Below are 24666 nucleotides of genomic sequence, written 5' to 3'. Positions count from 1 at the left end.
AGAACAGGCCTATACTGGTAGTACATGTTAAGCTTTCAATGTTCACTTAGCATTACCCAGTGCTGTGTGTGCACCTCATACATATTTCACTTGGTCTCTATTGCACTCATATATATTACACCTATTGCACTTGCCCCTCATGATCATCACCAAAGTTTGAGTCTTTCCACAGGTGGAAGTCATTAGCCGAGTGGCCTGCTCAGCTAGACATGAAAACCTCCATGTTTTGTTAAAGGAGTAGTTCACCCCCAAAATGACTTTTTTTCTATTGATTAGTCACGCCATGGAGACTAGAGTTCAATAATATGTTTAGTTTTTTGTCGCATTCCTAAGACAAAAATAACAATAAATGTACCCCCATTCGTTCCAGATGGGGACCCGTTTCGAAACGGGTCCCCATTCAGAATCAATGGGGGAAAATGTACTCGAATACAATTTTTGTCTTAGGAATCTGACAAAAAACAAAAAAATATTATTGAACTCTACTCTCCATGGCATGAGTAATCAATAGGGAAAAAAGTCATTTTGGGGGTGAACTACTCCTTTAAGGCCTTCAATAAATACTTAAAATCATGACTTAATTGTGCAAAATACAACTGTGCAAACTGTTATAAAGTGCAGATATCTTGTGAAAACTATTTCACTCAGGTCATCATATTATAATGTGCCAAAAATGTGTAACAGAGGACCTCTGAGAGGACCTATGAGATAATAACTCATAAATAGCACACTCACTTCACACTCTCTCTCTCTCTCTCTCTCTCTCTCTCTCTCTCTCTCTCTCTCTCTCTCTCTCTCTCTCTCTTGATTTATCAGAATGCAGTTACAAATAGGTTATAAAAAGATTAGGCTAGCCTATTAATCCCCCCTTTCCCTCCCCTCCTTTTTTAAATGTTATTTCTGAATGAATTAAATAACCCAGATGAGGGCACTATTGGCCAGCGCCTAAACATTGCAGACTGGCAGACTGTAAATCATTTGACAGGTGTTTATAAATACTATTTGTCAATGTTTCGTGGTTATTATTATTTTATTTTTTTTGTAGCTAAATGCACCTTGCCGCTAAGGATATAATGGTTTGTCTTCTGCCATTCAGAGCCTATAGCAGCCAGCTATCCCTACGTGATCCAGTGTTACCTTCTTCAGTGCGTAGGACTGCTAGTCATCATCATCACCATCATCATCATCGTCGTACAGCCTCTGTTGACGAGCTGAACAAAGCACTTGTTCAGTGCTCTGTGAGAACCGTTGTCTCCGTGCGTGGGACGGGACTCTGGAAGAGGAAATTTTACTACGACTTTAAAGCAGATCTCAGATAAAGAGCTTTAAGTTATTAAAGTGAGAAATAATTAATTAGACCCTTTTTTTCTATTCTTTCTGCCAGAAACGAAGAACGTTTCATTTATTTCTGTAAAACTTTAGGAACGAAGGATCTTGCCGGGAATCGGTTAGTTTTGCTTCCAACCTTCTTTTCAGGTAAGAGAGTGGTTGACCAACCGCAAAGTTTAAAATAGTCTAAATAAAAGTATGTTATTCAATATGAAAGCAGAAATGTAAATGTTTTCATGATGTTGCAGTCGTTGTTGTAAATAGGCGATTAATTTATGCTGTTTGCTCAAATTGTTGGGTCAAGTTGTTGCTTTTTCTGTATCGACGTATAGGCTACTATCATTAGATTTTTTAAGACAATGGAAAATGTATTTAAGAAAATCATAATAGCAGACAAGTTATGTCGTTTCCGTCTGTTTCAATTTGTCCTATAGCATTTCATCGAGCATTAATTAGCCTACTCCGATATTAAACAAACCATGATTATTGGATTCTAGCCTAAATCCATTCAAGAAACTTTATTGAGTAGCCTACTCAAATATTTAATAAAGTGATTTGAATTCATATAGTCTACAGATGTTTCCTGGATCGATCATGCACCTGTTTGGATTTATGGCCTATAATATTTATCATGTAGCTATGCTTTATTGATTTAAGATATCTACTGTTTTGTAGGAGGTTGTTTTAAATAGGAACATTGTTATTATTTAAAATACCATAAATGTCTGTTTGAGTCCATGATGAAGTTTGGGTGTCTTTGGAAGCTGGACTCTCTGCCTACATAAGGCATCGTGGGACATAATTGTTTTTGACAGATGTGAGACATGTGACTGCAGGGTTGGAATTCTGTTATCAACAGCAGATGATTGAGTTTCTGTGTTGTAGCACACGACAGGCAGAGTGTCTGGGACCAGTGGGTGTTTGACCTGACCCGGACTGGTCAAAGCTCTGCCCAGCTTGAAAAAGCTGTTTGTCGGCCAAACTTCAGAGAACAACCACTCTGTTGCTGACAAAGTCAGCTGCTGCTTACTATTACTACCACTACTACTACTAAGTAGTTGTACTACTACTATAGTACCCAGGGCCAGGGGTCATCGCCATGCTGGTCTGTGGTGGACATTTTTGTCAAAATTATTTTTTAGAAAATGAGTGGACAATATTACCAGAAACATACTGTAAAGAGCTTGCCCTGAATGGCCATAATAGGTCTGTAACTCTTGAGAGTGTTTCTTCAGAATATACAGTAGACCTATATGACACTTATTTACTACGAGCACTAACCAAATGGACCCGTAAGTGTCCATTTGGTTAGTGGTTAGCCATAGTGTCGTAGTAAATAAGTGTCATATATTCTGAAGAAAAGCTGGAGACTTGACATTCAAAATTGGGTCTTGTGATCAAAATAAGAACAATATATTGGTGTGCAAAAAATGTTGCCATGGGCATGGACAAGACAAAGTCTTTGCCACAGACACATTTTGTCCGTGTACTGACGTATTGATGACCTTTGCTACTACCACTACTACTACACCACTCTCACAAGAATACATTATGAAAATTGTGAAGGCCTGTGGGAAGATAGGAGCAGCATGCTGATCTGTACCACTTGTAGCTGATCAGGCTGACTCAGAAGGCAGACACGGACTGTAGGGATTGATATACAGGTATACCCCAGAATAAATGGGTTTAAACTTGTTTAAACAACAGGCGATTGCCACAGGGAGTTATGTGGAATGCATTATATAGGGGAAGAGGAATATCATATTATGATGGACTACTACATGAACTAGGGCACATGAAATACTTGGATACATAGGGACTTGTGTTACGGTATGTACAGTACCTTACATGCCTGTCTGGCCAATTATACCTATGATCGTTGGTGGAAGATTATGTTGAATTATTGTTTTTGTTTATATTATGTTTTACCACTAATGGCCACTCAGAGCCGATATTAAAACTTTCTAAGTACTAGAGTCAGAATCAGTTTTATTGTCACAACACAGCTTTACAGGTGTAAATCAGTGGGTGATTTCTTTTTTTTTTGTGCAAGCGCCATCATTTTGTTGTTTTCAAGGAAAGAGATAAAGGGCAGCGTGGCAGAGAGATGGGGAGAGCAAGGACACAAATTATATATCTATACACATAGTATAAATAAGCAGCCAAGGTTAGACCTAAGGTGCAAAAGGTGGCAGCACAGCGGAAGGTCCACTTGAGAAGGTAGTCTGTATAAGGCAAAAACTTCACAGGTAACAAGCCACATGGTATCCACAAAGGAGAAGTGGTCCACATATAGGGGAACAATCTATGAAGGAAGGGAGGTAATCCAACAGGAAAAACAGTCAGTCAAAGGAAAGTGTTCCAGTGTGGCAAACCGTCTGGTGGTAGCCAGGTGGAAGCTGTTGATACAGAATACATATAATATTTGACTTTTTTTATTTAACTAACTGCATACATTTGTGATTTAGTGAATAAGTGAAGTGAATAACTGCTGTTGTAGCTTTATTTTTAGTCACAGCACAGAGTGTGACAAGACGAAATACTGCTTTTGATGGTGACAGACATCAAATGCAAATCTTTAAATATCATAAATTTAACAGGAGACCAATAAGCATCGCACATGCAAAGAAAGTAAAGGTACCTTATGCACCGTAACACCTGTTTCCACTTCACTTCCAACAGTTTCTACAGTATGTCGCAGTGTGCAAGACTAATTGCAATAATAGAAATTGTAATAATAAGGAAGATAGCCCTGATGATAACAATGAAGGAATCTCAGACACCTGACACTCCCACACAAATTATACCTCTCTCTACCTGTCTCGCTTGCCCTCTCTCTCTCTCTCTCTCTCTCTCTCTCTCTCTCTCTCTCTCTCTCTCTCTCTCTCTCTCTCTCTCTCTCTCTCACTACAAGGCCCAGCAGCACCAACAGAGGAGCTCTTGTGTGATCCTCTCTGGCCGGTGCCCCAATTTTTTTCCCTTGCTCGAATCCATGGCAACACTGTTCCCGCGACGAGCAGCCATGACTTTTTCTGCCTCCTGCCCCCGAAAAACAAAGGCAAGAAGTTAGTGGGGGGAGGAGGTGAACAAGGGAGCGAGGGGAGTACAGGGGATGGAAGGATATGAAGGAATGAGGGACAGGAATGAAGGGGAGTTGTCTGGGCTGGAGGCTCTGAGGCGAGACCCCCACTGCAGTGTGTGCCAGGGGGTCGTTCAGAGAGGAGAGTTATTACACCTACCCCCAGAACTGTAGACGGTGGGCAGTGCCAGGGACAGTCTAGGCCAGGGGCCTTGGAAAACCTAGCACCCCACCCCACCAAGGGCTTCAATAGGATCATTGGTGAAAGAGCTGGATGCCCTCGGTGACACAGGGAAGCCAGAAGATGTAGAAGAAAGTCAAAGAGCGAGTGTTATTGAAATCAAAGTGCTGGTAGTTAATAGTTATTACAGGAGTTTCTGTACAGTCATAATGTGCTTGGGGTTTGGTGATACTGGGAGCCATTGTTGATAAGAGGGACACGTCAGAGAACCTGATAACAGCTGCTGGATACTGGTTTACTTGCTGTGTTATCCTTGTGTTAAACAGACAGTGTGTTGCCATTTTGACAAGATATTGTATTGATAATGGTGGTCGAGAATTTCCTTTGTTGTAGAGTGAAAAAGATGGGGAAGCCTACATTTTTTTAAGCGGTGAAAGCCGCTTCCAAGGAGTGGCTTTGTCTGTCCCGTACATGTTTTTTGTGAGGATTCCCATAGATTCTCAAGGAGTGGCAATGTCTGTCCCGTACATGTCCCGTGCATGCAGAATTGAGGATTGGTTAAGCTTCACATGTAGGATGCTTCATGCCTCTTTTTTATGAATTCATAAAAATATAGAACTAAAGCACATAGAAAGTATAGATCTAGAACACAGAATGTATAGATCTAGAACACAGATTTCATTGCTCTAGACTAGAACACAAAAATTCACCGCTTCACTTCGAACCGAGGTTTGATTTTTTTAAGTTCGTTGTCATATTTAGCTGTTTAATCCCTGCCTTGTTTTTTACCCTGCAATTTGAAAGTCTGCTTAGTCCACTGTAGAAGAATGGGCATTGTTTTAATGGTTTACACTACCCTCAGATATCTGTATGATTTGTGACGAAAGCAAAACTAAGGTTTTCAAATAATTTAGTTCAAAATAGTTCAAAGCCTGGCTGTACAATATGGGGGCATGAGAGAGACTCCCACAGCCCACAAAGCTGCAAGAAGGGCAGTATTGTTGCTTGGTTGCACACTGACTCCTGGTACGGATGTCTCCACAGTCCACACTGCTTCTGACTTTACTGGTTCAAAGAACTTGGAGCTGAGGTCACTCTTCTGAAGTTTTTCTTTCCTGCCGCCATTGTGGCAAACCGGACTTGGTCTGCTTTATGACATGATGTGAAGTGAAGTTTCTGTTCTCTGTGTAATAACCTAATTTACTGCATGACAGACAGACAAATGAAATCGGGTCACACAGGGAAGTGCAGTGTATATGGGTATTGCAACAATATATCAAGCCTGTTTATGAAATATTAAATCATTAACACAGTTACAGTTATAAGACCTTTTCAATGAGAGTTAGAGTGTCACACTCACACCCTTGTTTTCCCTCATATCTCACCTCATGACATTACTCATAGCAGGGCTGTCTGGAAAACAGATTGAAATCTACTCTTTACAGTACAGTACTGTACATTCTGCTCTCACACTTTGTGCCCAGCACTGGCTGACACATTGTCTCTGCATTGCTCTTTACTCTAGCCTCCTGACTTCAGCGAGCGATGTTCGAGAAGCAGCGCTACGACAGCCCACCTGTCTACAGTCCGCCCTATACCTCTCCATCCAACAATGGCTTCGGCACACCAGGCAGCTTCCAGGCCCCACAGAGCCAGTATGACCCGTATCCTCCTCCTCCAGGATCCTACTACATCGAAGACAAGCCACCACAGCACTTCTACAAGTGGCTGTCGCCCCCCGGGATCATCAAGGCCATGATGGCTACCATAATTGTGCTGTGCGTGGGAATATTTGCCTGTGTGGCCTCCACTCTGATGTGGGACATGCAGTATGGATACGGGATGGGCATGGGGTCCTATGGCGGCGGCATGGGTTATGGCGGTGGCTACATGGGGGGCAGTTATGGGTCAGGATACGGAGGAGGCTACGGAGGTTATGGTAGTGGCGGCTACGGCGGTGGTTACGGGGGTTATGGTGGTGGCTCCCCAACGCCATACTCTGCCAAAACAGCCATGATTGCCATGGCGGCCATTAACTTCATCGTGGCTTTGGGCTTCTTCATTGCCAGCTTCTCCAAAACCAGCACGTTCCGCAGCAGGAAGTTCTACCTGGCGGTCATGGTGATGTCCATCATCATGGCTATACTGCAGGTATGACAAAGTGGAGGCTGTGTGCTCTTCCTTTAGCAAGTTCAGATCATTCTATTTCCCCTTGTTTATTTTAAACGTATCATTATTATGTAACGTATCAAACCCTTCACCTTTCTTGCAGGGTATCATAAACATTGTGTACATTGTTGGGGTGAATCCGATGGCCCAGAGCTCTAGTATGATGTACTCCAACCCCATGCTTGCGTTGTGTCAGAACCTGTACCAGACCAGCTATTCCCAGATGGGAGGAGTGGGAGGCTTCCCTATGTACAACCAGTACTTGTACCACTACTGCTTTGTGGACCCACAAGAGGTTGGTTTCATGTCTGCATTCAATCTATTAATTAACAGTTTCCTTGGTTAAAAGAGTCATAATGTGGGTTATTTTGAGAAAATGACAAGCTGTTTTAATTTTAACATTTAACCACTTTCAAGCTGGCAGTTTGGGCATGTCAGCATTGCGTTCTTCTGAGCTTGTATTTCAGCTATTTCCCCTATTCCTTGTACGTTGAAGTTTATGGGGCTTAAATGATTATTTTTGATAAAGTATAAATAATCTCAAAATATCTAGAGGGGGCAGTGTACCGGAAGATTTCAGTCATCTGCTATATTTGCGTTACATGTTACTGATATAATGTAATAAGCTTTTCCTACTGAGAAATAAAGATAAAGCAGGTACCGTAGAGTAGGACATGCTATGTGTTATTTTTTTCTTCAGTTTATCTACTTGAGAACTTTCCAGAACCTTGTGTGATCTTGCTTTTCTAGGGTGTTGCCATGGCGTGTGGATTCCTGGTTGTCTTTGCCTTGGCTGTGGCAGCTTTCTTCGCCTATAAAACACGGGGGAAGATCTGGCGCTATGGGAAACCCAACATCTACTGGGATCCTCCTCTGACAGCCGGACTAGCCCCCGAGGGTAGAAATGTGGAGGAGTGGGTAAGAGACAGATGGACAGTACACATACCAATTCAATAAGACTGGATTTGCTGAGGATTTACAATGAAAAACAAAATCTATTTTTTACTAACTGATATGGATTTCGATGCTTAGCCTGTTTTTAGAGAGTTGTGTTCCCGCATTAATCCAGCCTTGGAAAAAGACAATGAAATTATATAACCAATTTGATGACATGATTAAATTGTCATACACCGCCATTTATATTGCACTTTAGAATGCACGGTTGTTTCAGCTAGGAAGCTGATTGGAGTACTCATACTCGTTGCACTTTCCCCATCCGTAGTCTGAATAACTGTGATGTCTGTTTGACAAATGATCTGCTACTTGTTTGGAAATTGGAAGTTAGAAAAGGCTTGATGAATCATACCGCAGATAGATCAGGTGCTTGTGGAGGTACAGAGACCACTAAAGTCAGTGTAGTGGAGGGCGGCCATAGCTGAGTGCATAGAGAGCCTGCGTGGGTAACAGAAGCCTAACTACTCCCAGAGGCGCTGCCCCGAAGTGACCACTGATCGTGAAACTTATGATGGATTAAAAGCACATACCTCAAATACCACAAATACCAAGGAACACAGACAAAAATATTCTAATTATTCATTATAATGTAGCGGGTAGGGATATACACACTGCTTGTATTTCAACGACTTTCAACGTATTAGTATATTTCCAGATAGACTTTGAAATGTTCTTGGACAGTTTTCTCGTAAACTTTCCATGCTTGTCTTCATGAGTTGAAAGTCCACAAGGAGGGTCATCTACCTATAGCTTTTATGATAGGCTAGAGAAAAGGAGTAGTGCACACTGGTCAGCAACAGCTCTGCCCATCCTATCATAGTAGTAGTAGTATTGTATTATATTATATTGATTAGCAAGGGATGATCTCACACATTTTGTCTCTGCCTATCTCTTCTATGAACACTTTGACAATGTAGAACAGATCCTAGTGTTCAATCAACATTGAAATCAAAACAACTAAACATCGCCTCAAAATATTGTCAACTCCACATGCTGTCTCTGAGCTTTAACCACTTTCAACCTTGCAACCCTATTTTGATGTCATTTTACCGTGTAGGTGACACTTGTGTGTGAAAATAGCAGATCCACAAACTCACAGCTTGTGGATTGGCCTATTTTTGCTGTTCTTGCATGACGGCTTTATAGCGTCTGTCCTTATAGACGCTATAAACACAAGTGAAGCTGTGTCTGTCACGTTGCTCAGGGTCAGGGCTGATAGCAGTCAGTGATTGTTTGTTCTAGCACTACTAGCTGGTTTCACCCTACGTAATCATTAACCAACAAAAAGGACAGGAGGCAAGCAGGTGGTTTCTAGGGTGCAGCCTGTGAGATTTAAACATCAACAGTGGGTCATATGGTGTTGTTTCCTGGCATAGGACTGATTATTGATCTGACCTACATTCAGATGACACATGCTTTTATTGTGGGGTCCATGGTGAGTTATATGGGTGTATACCGGTATCAGTAATGTATAAGCACATTATTAATAAAAGGGGGAAAGGCACAACAACATCCCAAAAGAATTTAAAGTCACACTGTGTAATAGGGATTTTAGTAGTCGTTTTGGTGACACCTCTGCTAGCTCTGTTGTCTGTTGGTAACTGGGATTCCCAGAATTCAGATCAAATCAAAAACACAGATATAGCAAATGCTGCAGGGTCCTAGCGCCAAGGTTATTTTAAGAACTTGGTTCCCCAGAAATGTTAATTATTAACTTTAGAATACATAAATACTGTAAATACATTTCCGGTACATTTCCGATGCCTGGAGCGAGTGTTGGGGGCAGACAGTCAATCGCGATTAAAATGGCGTTTATGTTTATTTGGAATGGTTGTTAAAAATAAAGAAGTGAAAGATTATATCAAAAACTGCTTTTGTTTAATTGAAAAAGTATGACTTTAACTGAAATATGTAGCCTACATATGTAAGTCAATCACTAAAGGTCCTAATATCTTTCACTAGGACATGCTGATAATAATTGTATCGTTCATTGAGTAAACATCCTGGATGCAGAACATGCTGTGAAACTCACTGCTTGAGATAAAACCATAACAAAGACATAAACAAGGCATGTTGTCATGGTGTTTAGTCGTGCAGTGGAGTCATGCTAGTGTATGTTTAGCTGTGTGTGGTTGGAGTGTGAGGTTGTCATTGCCTGCTACTACAGCATGGCATCATACGTGTACACAGACAGCAGCGTGGAGTCATGGAGGAGGAGGAGGGGTGTGGATGAGGCTATAGCCCAACACCAGAGTGAATCCTACTGTAAGACCGGCATCATCTAATGATGGAGGAACGGTTGTTTGTGTTATCAGACTTAAGTGAAGTGTACCATGCCTAGCACTTTGCTTACAGTACATGGCTCCTTTAATCACATAGCCATTTTAGGGTTGTGTTTAAAATTGGACCCATCTCTGCTGTTGCTCGCTGACCATTGGGAGGGTCGTCTCTCTGGTGACCTCACGCACTGGGTTAGTCCTGGCTGAGACACTGGCTTCATTCAGGATGCCCAGGCTGGTTGGATTGTGTCTGCAGCATGATGTCACCAGGGTCTGCTGATGGAGGGTTTGCTCTTGCCTGTTGGTAGTATTCAAGAGTCCCACAGATGTAAAAGTATACTATGTTGGACTGGTTACTCAGACATGGATTGAGCTGTATGTCTAAATATACAAGTACATGTCATGTGGGAAATAGAGAGAATTTGTTCAGAATGATTTGGTTGATGGTATTACATAAGTTAAGATACGATGACACAAACATTGCTGAGCACGACATGCAGAGATTTAATATTTTCTCCTGTTAATCCATGAATGGTTTATTTTCAGCGTTCTGATTTGGTGCTTGGCAGATGGGTTGTGTTGTTGTTGACAATGGCTAGGATGAATAGTGTAGAGCTATTTGAAATAGTTTGTTTCACTGCAGCCTTCACTGCAATCAATCTGTCAATTACTACCACCCAATAACACTTGTTGTGCTTTCTCCTTTGTACTGCATAAGAGGCATCTTTTTTGTTTATAACAGTCGTCTACCTCAAATTACAACTCCTTTCTGTAATAACATGTCATTATTTAGTACCAACAGCGTTATTATTGTACAAAGTGGCAACTACAGGCTTATTTGTAGCTACAGTTTCAGAAGTAGAATTTTAGTAGCCGATTCATTTAAATCTTTCTGTTTTATTTTGCCAACATTCCTGATCCATTGCAACCTTAACGTATGCAGCCTCTCCCTTTTACTCCCTCTGTGCGTTCTATTACTCAGTTACTTCTACTCTACCTCTCCCTTCCTTTCTCCGTCATGCTGCTATGTCTCCTTCACCTCCTCTACCATTCACATCTGCTTTCCCTTTCTCTTGTATTTTTCCATGTGTATCTCCCTGTCTACTGTTCTCTACACATCCATACCTTCCTGCTGTTCTTCCTCTGTTCTTACCTCCTGTGTCACACCCCTTGCTCCCTTCCATGCCTCTTTCCCTCCCTGCCTCTCTGCCACAGGTCCATGGGCCTCACACATTCTTACCCTGCTTACTTACTTACTTTGGTCTGCTCACGGCCCAGCGACCACTGTGCTGCACGCAGAGCGGTAGGGCATTGTTGGGATTCTTGGATGGCTTGTACTCTTCAAAGGTGGTTTTCCTGCAGCTGCTGGAAGGGTCCCACCTATCCAACCACCCCCATTTTGATTGGTGTTGTTGTCCTTTGGGACGGGGGACATTGCTCACAGTAATGCACCTGCCCATTGGTGTCTGCAGCAGAATGGATATTTCACTCAAATGAGTTCCATTGTATGTAGTATAAAACACTATGCTGCATTCACACTAGCAGTGACAAAGCAACAGGCTACAATTCATTTTCAATTGAAGCCAACGACATGAGACTACAAAGTGAAGCCCAATACTTTGCCGTGTGACGCACCACAAAAAAAGGTTAAGCTGGCTTTTTCAGCACTCCAATGACGCAGTGACGTGTCAATCAAACATATGTTTTTGTTTCACTATTTCCACTCCCCCACTCTCTCCCCACAATTCTTGGTCTGTTCTTTAAGGAAGGAAAACGAATTCTTGCTGGTAACCAGTTCCCTTCCCTATGCCCTACCCTTTTCATTTACGTAGTGTGGCTTGAGCAACCCTTTGAGGGCGACGCAGCAGCAGTGTAGCTGGCCACCCCTGGTCGCTTCATAGCGTTTGTTGCTCCCTATGAACACTAAATCCTCACTTGTAAGCATGAGGGTAAGATGTTTTTGAGCCAAGGGTGTTTCTGACATAAGCTGTGAGTTTTTTCCAACATCCTTTAAGTTAGGTTAAATTTACAGCCCTCTCCCACCCTCCCAAGTGTCTTAGCTGTATTTCTTGCACAGGGCAAACAGTACAGTTGACAGATTGACCAGGGCTGCTGGGGAAGGCATGGTGACCCACCCCGAGGCCTTCATTGTGTAAAATGCCTTTCACACACCTCCCCCCTCACACAGGAAGGAATAGGATCTATAGATTAAAGGTGTCCTAGTTTACATCTGAGGTTTTGAGGGCCTTTCCCGTTTGTTTGATGGAAAGACGGAAAGGGAAAAGAAGGGAAGGAGAAGCACATCCGTTGTAATTGTGCGCAAAGGCTCAAACAGTTGTCTTCCAATTACTGTTTTGAAAGAAAATCTCTTGGGTTCTGGTTTGTTGAGGGTGATTTTAGAGTTTATTATTTGTCTTTGGATTCTTCAGACTAATGAACCCATCAGGTAATCCACAATTACGGTAATTGAAGACTTGGACTGTGCAGTCCAATTACATGCCCTGCTGCTCACTCAGAAAGTTAAACACTTTTTTATTCTCTCCAGTACATAGCATACCCATTTTCTTTTCCTACATTTAAAACACACACTCGCACACACGCACGCACGCACGCACGCGCACACACACACACACACACACACACTTTTTTTTAAAATAAACAAACAACTGTAATAACTTCCATAAATGAAAAATCAAACCTCGGTTTGAAGTGGAGCGGTGAATTTGAGCAGCTGTACCCTATGTGAGTGAGTGAGTGAGTGAGTGAGTGAGTGAGTAAACTGTGCCTGTGAGTGAGTGGTGACTGGTGAGTGTGCCTGGCCTGCACAAAACAGCGCCCCTCCTTTAACTAGTGTGTTGTGTGTGGCCACTCAAGGTATTGCCAGGCTACGGACATGGCCAGCCAGCCACCCAGCCAGCCACCCACCCACATACCCACGGACATACCTGTCTATTGGGAGCGCTTTCACCGCTCCAAAAATGAAGAAGTAAAATGTTAATAGCTAATACCATCCAAACTCCATGGCTTTCAATTCCTGCACTGTTAAGCCACCAGTATTACTGTTGAAATTGCAAGAAGAAGAAAAGGGCAACAAAAAGGGCATGAAAAGTGGTCTGCAGGTGGCCCCTGTGTCTGTTATTGTTTTTTGTTAAGGCTGTTAGTTTGTTTTTGCTGACCCTCTTCCCTCCGTGTTTCCTGACCCCTTTTAGGTGAACAATGTGGAGGAAAGCCACAGCACGCAGGACGCCCCCACCCTGGTGCTGTCGGAGAAGGCAGGCGGGCAGCTCAACGCCTCCGCTAACAGTGTCATCTCCTACCCCCCAGCCAAGGTGGACACATTGGACAGCAGCTCCCTCACCAGAGACACCTACAACAACAACAACGACGAGTGGGTGAATCATACCAACGCTAACTTCTGTTCCTAAGCTCACTCAGAGTTTAGATACTTATTATCCCAGTCAGGTGAAACCAGGCAAGAATGTTATTTAGAAGCATTTCATTTCCAAGGAAATTCCATCTAATGAGGTGTAGTTTGTTTTTCCTACTTTCTCTTTCATCATGATGTTGGAGTAACGTAATGGAAACAGGCTCCAAACACATAACTCAAGCCTAATTTATAATTAGTCTGATTTTCAACTGCAAGTGTAAGGCCTTTTTATACTAGGACGCTTGGAAACGCTGCCGGTCTCATTTTGGATTTATTACCCAAAAAACGTTGCGTTTACACCTTGTTGTTGGTTTGTTTTCTGTGTTGACACGACAAGTTGACAACGCATGAATTCAAGCAAAATTTGTCATGTTCCCAGCCTACATATACCGTGTATTTACCCTTCAACTATAAAATATATATTTTTAATGAGCATGCATTGTAATTAGGCTATACTCCCAAATCCATATTATTATCGTCTGTTTGCATATTCAATGAGTCCCGCGGCGCAGCCAGTTGGCTGAAGTTAAATCATAGAGGTTTTTTAGCGAAGTGAAACGCCAACAAAAGCCTCCTGGAAGATGAAGGTTGGAATGTCATTTATATGGAGCATATTTCTGGACATTATCTACGGGGATGTGCGATATAAAGTCAGAAAAAAATGTCTGTCTTCTATCTGCAACACAGAAGCATAACGTACCGATGGATGCGAGGCAGCGAGTACAGAGGCACACATGGGTATGGTAGCTACTATACCTTGATTACAGGGGAAAATAATAAAATGTACTTCTTAAAATAAATTCATCATGCCTGTTGATCAGGCAAATTCATCAGTCATGTATGGCAACATGACTGGTGTCTTGACTTGCATGCGTGCCTTCGCATGTGCAAGACAACAGTCGCCGTCGCAAAATAAACAAACTGAATAAAGAAATGAACTGACGCCACTGGCGTAGGCAGTCTCTTATTTCTCTGCAAGTCACAATCATACACTTTGGTAGCCTTCATGCTTACGTTATGGCTTTAAGTTAGCCAGTTTCAGGAAAGGCACAATATGTACTCACATTGGCTGTTAAAGTTCCACCATTCTTCTTCCCAGGAGTAACGCATACTGTATGTCCAATATGTCCCCGTTCGAAAAGTGAACCTTTTTCATTTAATATCCATCTCTTCTTGCAATGGTCAAAAACAGAGCTGCAAATATCGCAAACCAACTACATGGCTTGTTACAACGCATAACAAGTGTGCGTCGCCTAGTCAAAAAAGCAGAGATGCAAGCTCACAATACACTGTGCCATGGCACAGATCTGTTATTTTGGAAAACATTTTTGACGCGCGACAGAGTAGGCATAGCTACAAAAACTAAGCATTTTGATAACCAAATAATCATGTGGCACTGTAAAATTACTTGGCAATTATGTACCTTTTTGAACAATAAGTTGCGTGTTGTTAATGAGGCATTTAGCTGCAGGTGGTCGTGCAACACCAAACAAATACAAAAAATCAAACCTCGGTTCGAAGTGGAGCGGTGAATCTGAGCAGCTATACCGTGTGTGTGTGTGTGTGTGTGTGTGTGTGTGTGTGTCTAGTCTGCACAATAGTGCCATAGAAGCTGTGTGTGTGTGTGCCTGCACAACAGCGCCCCTCCTTTAACTTGTGTGTTGTGTGTGGCCACTCAAGGTATTGCCAGGCTACAGACATAGCCAGCCACCCACATAGCCACCCACCCACCCACAGACATACCTGTCTATTGGGAGCGCTTTCACCGCTCCAAAAAGAAACTACGTATGAAATTGCCTACTTTCTCTCAATTCTACCATCTTATCAAAATATTAAACAAATGTCAATTTGACTGACGTTAGATAGAAATATATTTGTTTAATTTCTCTATTTTAATATTTAAATGAAATGACGAAAGCAACATGTGTGCCTTGGTAGAAGAAGAGGAGGCTGGGCGCACTGGAGAGAAAAAGAAAGCCGACTCACTATCATCTTACCATTCCTCTCGGGGGAGGGAGAGGTTCTATGACTGGGTTTTAATTACAATTAAAAAATAATAATACATTTTCGGTTAGTCTGACACACTGACAGACAAATACACACTCTCCCGTGCATTCGGGGGGAGGGAGAGGGGGTTCTATGACCAACATCATCATATGCTCCCGTATTTGGTCGTTTTCTTTGGTTACACAGCTGCAAAAACGATGCGAAACCGCACTGATCCACTTCCAGACCCGAATTCAAAAAAGTATTGGATTGGGTCATGAAAACGCATCTCTGTGTGTCAAAATGGCCGAATAACTATAAACATAGATGGGTGGTTTAAATAATACTTTGGCAAATATCTTTCTCCATATTTCATTATGCTTGCATTGTTACAAACAAAATTTGATCTCAGGGCTCCTGTTTAAAAAACAGGTAGAATCGTGGCTGTATGTGTGTGGTGTACCCTCTATGGTGCAATGTTTTGAAATTGTAGGGTGGGAGTTATTCATTACACAGCCAAATCTAGAGTGTTCATTATCTCTGAGACTATAGATTTAGTATGAATGTGAGACTCTCAAGAGTTAAAGAACACTCCAGATTTGACTGTGTAGTGACTCAAAGGTTCTTCCAATTACCCCCTGTCTAGAGGCTCTTGTTTTGAGACTTTTGGCTTAAAGTCTTTGGCTCCTGTTACATAATTCCGAAAGGTTTTGGGTCACAATGTAAAATTGGTAAAGCTGCTTTGTTTAACTTGCTTGATTACTTCATAATCTGTCAAGGATAATGCAACTAATCCTACAGAACTTTCCTTTGCTCATGGCACCTCACCTGAATTGACAAGAAGATGGCAACACTAATACTCATCATAAAAAACTACTCTCGAACAGCTTAAAAAACTAATTGCAGAAAATGTGTGTCTCCTTACGCTCTGCTTCCGTTACAAATATTCTTAAGAACTGTACATGTTATGTTTTATTGGCAGTATAAAGCCACAGTCTATCCATGTAGAAGGTTGAGCTGAGTTCAGAATCAAACATTTAGGTATGCACAGTATTGGTCATCTTCTTAGATAAGAGATGGCTTCAGTTTTTGCTGTTGTTGTTGTTGTTGTTGTTGTTGTGAAACAGTTGTATGATCATGCTTCCTGGGGCAAGAACCACAAATTTCTGCCATGTTATATTCCAGTGTACAAAATCTGAGAAAGTTTGATCTATAATAACTTACTTGCTTTGATTTATTGTCATACCTCAGATATTCAGAGAAGCCCATGAGTTATCCTTCGGAGGAGCCATCCCAGGGTGGGGGAACCAGCTCCAGCCCGTCAGAAGAGACGGGAGGGGTCCGCAAGCCCTCAGCCAATAGGGGAAAGAGGCGTAGACGTAACCCAGAGCTGGATGAGTCTCAGTATGAAACAGAGTACACCACAGGAGGGGATACCGGCAATGAGCTTGACCTGGACGAGTGGGAGAAGTAAGAAATGAAGCTTAATATATATGGACTGTATTGGTGCAGTATATGGATCAGCTAGGATGATTTCACAAGACACAGACAAGATAGGTAGAGCACCTCCAGAACAGTGCCTAACATCTCCGATGTATGTAAATAAATACTCAGTAACACTCAACAAGGTGCTCAATAAGACAACTGGTGAGTGGCTTGGCTTTTCAGTACAGTATGGTTGGAAACATGAATGCATAATGTCATACTTACTATGATGGACGCACAAGCATGCATGCATGTGTACTCTCTCTCTCTCTCTCTCTCTCTCTCTCTCACACACACACACACACACACACACACACACACACACACACACACACACACACACACACATACATACAAATGCGAGCACGCCTTTACACTCACATCCACGTCCAAGTTCTAGTTGACAGGGAGTGGTGTGCTTGGACCTTGCTCTGTCCAGTAGAGAGACTAATCCTCTAAGGCATGCCATTCCTCATGGGTTTGTAATCTGAAATAATGAGAGAATTGGGCCAAAGGTGTGAGATATACTGGTCACTGTGGTTTATGCGAAAGCGGCTGGTCTTGCCTTTGCTTAGAACTGTACTTCCTTTCGGGAGATATTCACTATTCAAACAAGCCATTTTCATGCCCTTGCAAGGCAGCACTCACACCTCCATGGCCTATGCACTATAAGTTCCTGTGTGGTTTAGTAGTAAACCTGTTGGGTCAAGTGGAGTTTACTTATGCAGAAACATGAATTTCAAAAGCTCTCAGTGACCAATGACCCGTGCAATTTGGCTTCTCACCATCTTGTTGTCTTCTCTCTTTATTCTATGTTTTTGTCTATCTCTCACTTTCTTTTCCTTCTTCTGCCATTTTCACTTCCATCTGTCCTGTCGCACACTCTCTCTGTCTTCAGTCTCTACCCAGACATAGTGTCTGACAAACAGCGCCACGAGTATAAGAGGGAGTTCGACGCAGACCTGAGGGACTACAAACACCTGTGTGCTGAGATGGACGATATCAACGATCAGCTAAACAAACTCAGTCGACAACTGGATACTCTGGATGACAACTCTAGCAAATACCAGGTCAGATATACTGCATGTAAACACTTAACAAGGCAAGGCAAGTTCATTTGTATAGCACTTTCCTTATATAAAGACAATTCAAAGTGCTTTACATAAACACATAAAAAGGCATTTGAAAGGGGAAATCCAATAGCCTGCTTAATGTTATGGGGCATACCACTTGGGTGAAAAATGTTTTCTTCGGCGTGTCCCCGTTTCAACTCTCGGCCAGCTTGACTGTCAGCCCACCTTTTCCGTCTCTCTCACTGTCGCTATCAAATAAAGCAGGGATGCCGAAAAAATTACCCCCCAAAAAAGGCATCCTGCCCACCACTGTGGAGACTGGCTTCAATTCCTCTGCAGTGCCTCCAGCTTGGCCGGGTGCTCCAACAAACACAATTGACCGTGTTCTGCATGGGAGGTCATAGACAAAGGCAATTCAAAGTGCTTTTTCATAAGGCATGAAAACACATAATATGGCATTTACATGGGCATCCGGTTGGTGCAGGGGTAAATTACCTTCCCACCACCCGTCAAGTCTGGGGTTCAATTCCTCTGCAGTGTCTCCGGCTTGGCTGGGCACTCCAACAAACACAATTGGCTGTGTTCAGCAGGGGAAGGTGACTCCTTCAGGCTAGTCGGATCACCTGTTCAGCTGGTAGGGACAGCCTGTTCCTCCATACACGTTATCTCCTGTTGGAACCCCTCACTGTCAGGTGAAAAGAAGTGCCCGGCGACTCCATGTGCATCGGGTGAGACGTGGTTGTCTACTCTACACCCAACCCAACCCCAGTAGGGACTGGTAGTGACCAGCGGCGTAATTCCAGAAATAAATAGGTTACCACCAATAGGAGGACGTCACCACTTTTCAACCTGTCTTCATATAATAGGTCCTCACTAATGTTCATGATAAATAAATGTTCTACTTAGTCTGGGTCTCATAGGAGAGCTGTGGGCTGGTCAAATCCATCCACCAGTGACATCATCGTTTGACCGATTTATTTTAAACAATATTTTTGAAAAAAAAAATATATATATATATTTTTATTATCGCTAGAACAATGGCTTCCACTTTAACATTGCAACTTTTCAGGAATAGAAAGCCTGCAGTTTCTATTAGCTTGGATTCCCCATCGATGATGTCACTGGTGGATGGATTTGACCCGCCCACAGCTTTCCTATGAGACCCAGACTAAGTAGAAAGAAATTGTAGATCCACTATTTTTGCTATTTAGTTAGTTAGTTAGTTCGTTCGTTCGTTTATTTCTTTCATGATTCAACAAAACAGTTAAACATACAGAATATAGTCAACAAATAACTTTTTGACAAAAAGTTGTTATTTATTTGCGGGCGAAAAGAGATATATTTCTCCTAGAATGATATTCTCAAAATTGGGATGCCACGTTGAAAGTGGTTAATAAATTAATGGTTGCATACATTAAAATGCTTATCTAAATTATAACACACTAGTCCTTGCCTGTTCGAACATAATATGTGCTATGTCAGTCATCTCCAAATTTGGCCACTGTTTCAGCATGCGGCTGTTACTATGGCGGCGGTGCATGCCCAGTACAGGCAGCAGTATCAGTGATGTCAGTAATCTCCAAATTTGGGCAATCTTTAGTATCAGTGATGTCAGCATGCATGTATATCAGACAGACATCGGACAGACAGACATTTGGTTGTTTATTAGTACAGGGTTCCCACGTCATGAAATTCCTGGAAATATTTTGAAAAATATTTTTCCAGTACTGGAAAAGTTTTGGAATTGATCAAGGGTCCTGGAAGGTCCTGGAAAAAATAGCTATGCATTGTTTTTGGTTATTGATTTTGTCAACTCATTTACTGCCACCATAAATCGACTTTGAGGGTTCCCTGACACAATTCTGTTACCTTTTGGCGTGGGCAGGTGCTTGTCCATCGTGCACGATCCGCATGAATGCCACGGTCCGTTCGCAGCATGCATGCTTTGTTTTTGCTACACTGCCTGTCTTTGGGCATTGCACATAGGTGTAAGCGACTCGTTATTGCGCTGAATTATTGTTACTAGCCCTTACCCGTTCAAAGATATGAGCTCCGAAATGATGTGCAGTGTGTGGGTTATGGGATGTGCACTGTGCACACAGTATATGAGGGATGGAAAGTAACTTTAACTGGTGCTTGCATGCTAATATGTAGGAGCATCAATGTAAGAAATACCCGTTCCATTTAACGGCTACAGAGATACTGTGTACCGATCTGCATGATTTTTGGACAACATCTGTAACAGGGCCAGACCCCCCCCCCCCCCCCCCCCCCCCCCCGCCCGCCTGCACACACACACACACTCCCCCCCCCCCCCCCCGTGTGTGTGTGTGTGTGTGTGTGTGTGGGGGTTTGTGTGTGATTGTGCTAATGGCCTGAACAACAGCGCCCCTCCCTTAACATGTGTGGTCACAAAAGGTACTGTAGGCTAAATAGATATAGATACACCATAAAAATGCTAATATACAGCATACGATTTGTGAAAGTGACAAACGGGCTTCACAGTTATGTCAGGTGTGTTCATATGCTAATGGTGATGCGATTTCAGATCAATTGCTCCAGCCACCGAGGAGAAACGCTGAGACAGACAGACAGACAGACAGACAGACAGACAGACACTCACTCACTCACTCAGACATTCGCAAAATTATAGTATAGATATAGTCCTGGAAATTGGGTTAAATATTCTGGAAAGGTTTTGGAAATTCATTGTGTGGGAACCCTGTTAGTAGGATGTCACATGTAGATGGACAGGCATCGATTGCCATGAATGCAAAAACAATTCATAGTTGGGGACAATATACATAAAATAACTGAATTTGAGGTTAAATGTGAGCATTAGGGGGTGGCAATTGCTTATTCCCCAAATGAGCCCCTGGTAGTAACAGGGACAATAACACTCATGGAGGGAATTGGCAACAACTAAACTGGATAGAAAATGAGAAAAGAACCGTGAACTGTGGAAATAAGTGCTTTTCTAGGATCTCTTTTTAGTTGACCTTGTACCAGTTAACTGCACAGTCATAAAACTGTACCTTTTCCTATGCAAACTTCTAATAAAGTCTTCAATCAATCAAACAATAATGGGCATTTAAAAGGACATTTAAATATGGTTCTGAAACCCACCCTCACAGGGCGACTTGAACCCCACCAAACCAGATGTACAAAAATGTGACTCTAACTTACACAGTTATGGAACTTGAACCCACACAATAATAAAATAGTTTCTATTTGAAATTCTTATGAGGAATTGCTACCTGTATATTTGTTATGGAGACTTGAACCCACAACACCAGGAGTCCAACCCCACTAATCTATGACTATTATGGGACTCAAACTGATATTGAAATCAATTGAATACAACAAACCATGACATAGTATCTCAGAAAGTTTAGGAGCAAAGTTAGGGCCCTGATGTATCACCTATTACTGTGTTTGATGCACCTTAAGCATGCTCACATTGATTTTTTCCTCTTTTTTTATTACAGCTTGCAGCAGATGAGTATAATAGATTGAAGGACCTGAAGCGGGTGAGTGATCTTTTCATATAAGCCACCTGACTAGAGTAATGCTCTTATGCTGCATGCCGCACCATAAAGCATTACTGGCCTTGTTGTTTGAATAAAAAAAAAACAATGCTGTAAGAATTCCTGTTTTAGGACTTCATGAAATCTGAAAATGTATATTCAGTATGTAATATTTGTTGTAAGAGTGTCTGCAGGAGATTTGGGATGCACTTACTTGATTGACACTCAGGATGTTTCTTTGCAAGTCACTGACTAGTTCTCTCTCTACTCTCTAGACGTCAGATTACCAGGCTAAGAAGCTGAAGTGCCGCAGGTTGAGACACAAGTTGTTCCACCTCAAGCGCGTGGTCAAGAACTACGACAGGACCCACTCATAAAGTCAGTAGTTCTCTGCGCTGCTCAGTCAACCCTGTGGTCTGGTCTACACACCACAACACACACGTACAGAAACTCCTTGATAACATGGCCCAAATACAGAGACTATGCTCCTAAATGCAGCAGAGACTGTGCAAAACGCTGAGACCAAAGTTGCCTTACACTCACTGGAAATAGAAGGATGCACTCACGCACGCACGCACGCACGCACGCACGCACGCACGCACGCACGCACGCACACGCACACACACACACACACACACACACACACACACACACACACACACACACACACACACACACACACACACAGACATATTCACATGTACATGCAAATGCATGGTCACACACATTCCAGGCAACATACATTAATGATAATGTTATAAGCTTGTATTACTTGTATTACTCTCTCCACGTTCTACTCTCTCTCTCTCTCTCTCTCTCTCTCTCTCTCTCTCTCTCTCTCTCTCTCTCTCTCTCTCTCTGACAGATATGTGCAGCTGACTAATCATTTACCAGGTCTGATAATATCTCACTACTGATTATTCCCTCACCCGACAGAAAAAGGGTTCCCATCGTCCTTTATACCCACTTCCACAGCAACACTGCCATTTCACTAAAAGGGACATTTAATTGTAGAGTGGTCTGTCTTGTATTGAAGTGCTACTGGTCGTCAGGAGCAGTGGTAGTCGGGGGAGAAAGGTTATTTGAAAGTCATCTGACCTTTGGTCACCTGTGATAACTGTACCAGGTGCTCTCTACACTGTTTGCTCTCTAGATTGGAGTCTTTCATTTGCTTTATCTCCTTAGATAATAGCCGAAACATTATCACTCATCACTCACACTCAGAAAGTGCCAGTGAGAGACTACTTGCTGTGTCTGTTTGCGTTCAAAGACACGCACACAAACTATTAACTACAGAAATATTACTTAGGTCCCAAACACACTTGATTGTTCTTCTCGCCTTTGCCTACAACATTCACGTCAATCGTCAATGTTTTTGGCCAAGGTTCTATTACTGTATGTCCTGCATAAATTACATCATGTTCCATTGTGTGACTTTTTTGTCTAATCTTTTTACTGCTTATCTTGGTTGCAGTTGAAACAAGAAGGGGTTGTACTGGACTAGTCACTGAGATATGACTAGTATTGTTGTATATAGTTTTGATGATGTCAGTGCCACAGCTGTCCTGTTCATATGTAAGTTTAATAGGGACTGATTTGTGCTTTAATGTAACACAGGACCCAGAAGAACAAAAGCTAAGTATACATGTTATGCTCAGTTGTTATATTAGGTCTATAAACATGGACATTGATATTGTTATTTGTACATATACTAGGGATTGGTAGTAGTTATTATGATTTCCCCCATCAGCGATCATTCACTATGCACTGATGCTATGCAAATCATAAAGTAACACAACAGTTTATTTCTCAACAATATTTGTCTCATGTGCCTTCAACAGAATGGGAAACATTTCTGTACGTGTATATCATCTCACTGTTTCTGAAGCCTAATTTATACTTTGTTGTATGAATAGTGTTGTGCCGCTTGCCACAAATAACTGAGTTTTCAAATCAGACATTTTTGGTGAGTGACACGGTTGCACAATGACATCAATTAGGCTTAAGCTGAATGTGATTAAATTTGATTCCTTCTAATAGTGAAAATTATTATCTGCTGATTTCATGTGTGGTAAGAGGTGAATTAATCCACTCCATGTGCAAAGTGTTACTGGCAGAAGTTCGAAGATTATTTACACTTGCTTTGATTTGTCATGCAATTGTATTTGTTTATGAGGCACTGGCGAGTCTGTGAAGAACATTGACATTTTGCAAACCCTTTGTGAGTCTTTTATTTTTTTATATGAATTTATTTTCTTTGATGCTGTTGTAAAATACATGTTTTGTAACTGAGTACTTCCAGGACGTATCATGATGTCTAAAAAGTATTGATATTCACTGAGTAATAAACATCTCTAATTGTCTAAATGTTACCAGTGAGTTAGCCCTATTTTTCTACAGGTGGCTGTTTTCTGTCCCTGTGCAGGGTTCCCACACATTTTTACCAATTTATTTCCAAAACATTTCCAAAACTTTTACAGAATATTTAACCCGATTTCCAGGACTATATAACAATAATTCAGCTCAATAACGAGTCACTTACTCCTATGCGCAGTGCCCAAAGACAGGTACTGTATGCCAGTGGTTCTCAACCTTTTCAGGCCGTGACCCCCAAAATCATATTTGAACTGGGGACCCCAGCACCCTGGCGAGCACTAAGAGTAGAGGAATTTGTTATAACACGTTTTTTTTTTTTTGCCTCTAATATTTGACAATTTGGACAATGTTTAATTTGTCATTTCAGAGGTATTAACAAAATCAATAACTAAAGACAATGCATAGCTATTTTTTCCAGGACCCTTGATCAATTCCAAAACTTTTCCAGTACTGGAAAAACATTTTTCTAATTTCAAAATATTTCCAGGAATTTCATGACAGTGGGAACCCTGCCTGTGGCTCTTTGGATTCATTAAAAGTACTGTCTGCATTTACAATTTGTGTCCAGTAGGGAGAGTCATAGGACTGAAATAGGCCTGCTGATTTTCTTTGGCAGGGAGTGCTGCTATATTCTTCTGAAAGTGTAGCTTGCTGGAAATATCACTTCTACAAGCTCACAATGCATCACATTTGATCTTGTACATCAACTATCTATTTTATTATTATAAATCAGGCTTAATCCAAACTTGTTCTTGTCTATAGTCCAAGGCGATGCTGACCCTCACAAACACCATGCAAGCT

At 41.9% G+C, this 24666-nt stretch overlaps 1 protein-coding gene across 1 annotated transcript; it reads left to right on the top strand.

The window, feature by feature from the left end:
* Positions 1-1248: 1248 nt before the first annotated feature.
* LOC308292497 (occludin) lies at positions 1249-23849 on the top strand. The gene is made up of 9 exons (XM_080734841.1): positions 1249-1476; positions 6115-6740; positions 6862-7053; positions 7509-7676; positions 13201-13379; positions 16656-16874; positions 17788-17959; positions 21451-21492; positions 21765-23849. The coding sequence occupies exons 2-9, from the start codon at positions 6135-6137 to the stop codon at positions 21864-21866; spliced, it is 1680 nt and encodes a 559-aa protein (XP_080590967.1). The 5' UTR covers positions 1249-1476; positions 6115-6134; the 3' UTR covers positions 21867-23849.
* Positions 23850-24666: the final 817 nt, after the last annotated feature.

Source organism: Nannobrachium achirus, assembly GCF_963921795.1.
Source record: "Nannobrachium achirus genome assembly, chromosome: 1".
NCBI classification, from domain to species: domain Eukaryota; kingdom Metazoa; phylum Chordata; class Actinopteri; order Myctophiformes; family Myctophidae; genus Nannobrachium; species Nannobrachium achirus.
The sequence above is the reverse complement of the archived record's forward strand: the minus strand, read 5'-3'. Positions and strand labels throughout refer to the sequence as shown.

Excerpts from the sequence above, each read along its gene's own strand:
- LOC308292497 (XM_080734841.1), top strand. The coding sequence starts at position 6,135 with ATGTTCGAGAAGCAGCGCTACGACAGCCCACCTGTCTACAGTCCGCCC. Across the intron at positions 13,380-16,655 it reads TACAACAACAACAACGACGA|ATATTCAGAGAAGCCCATGA; the intron begins GTGGGTGAATCA and ends GTCATACCTCAG. Across the intron at positions 21,493-21,764 it reads GATTGAAGGACCTGAAGCGG|ACGTCAGATTACCAGGCTAA; the intron begins GTGAGTGATCTT and ends TCTACTCTCTAG.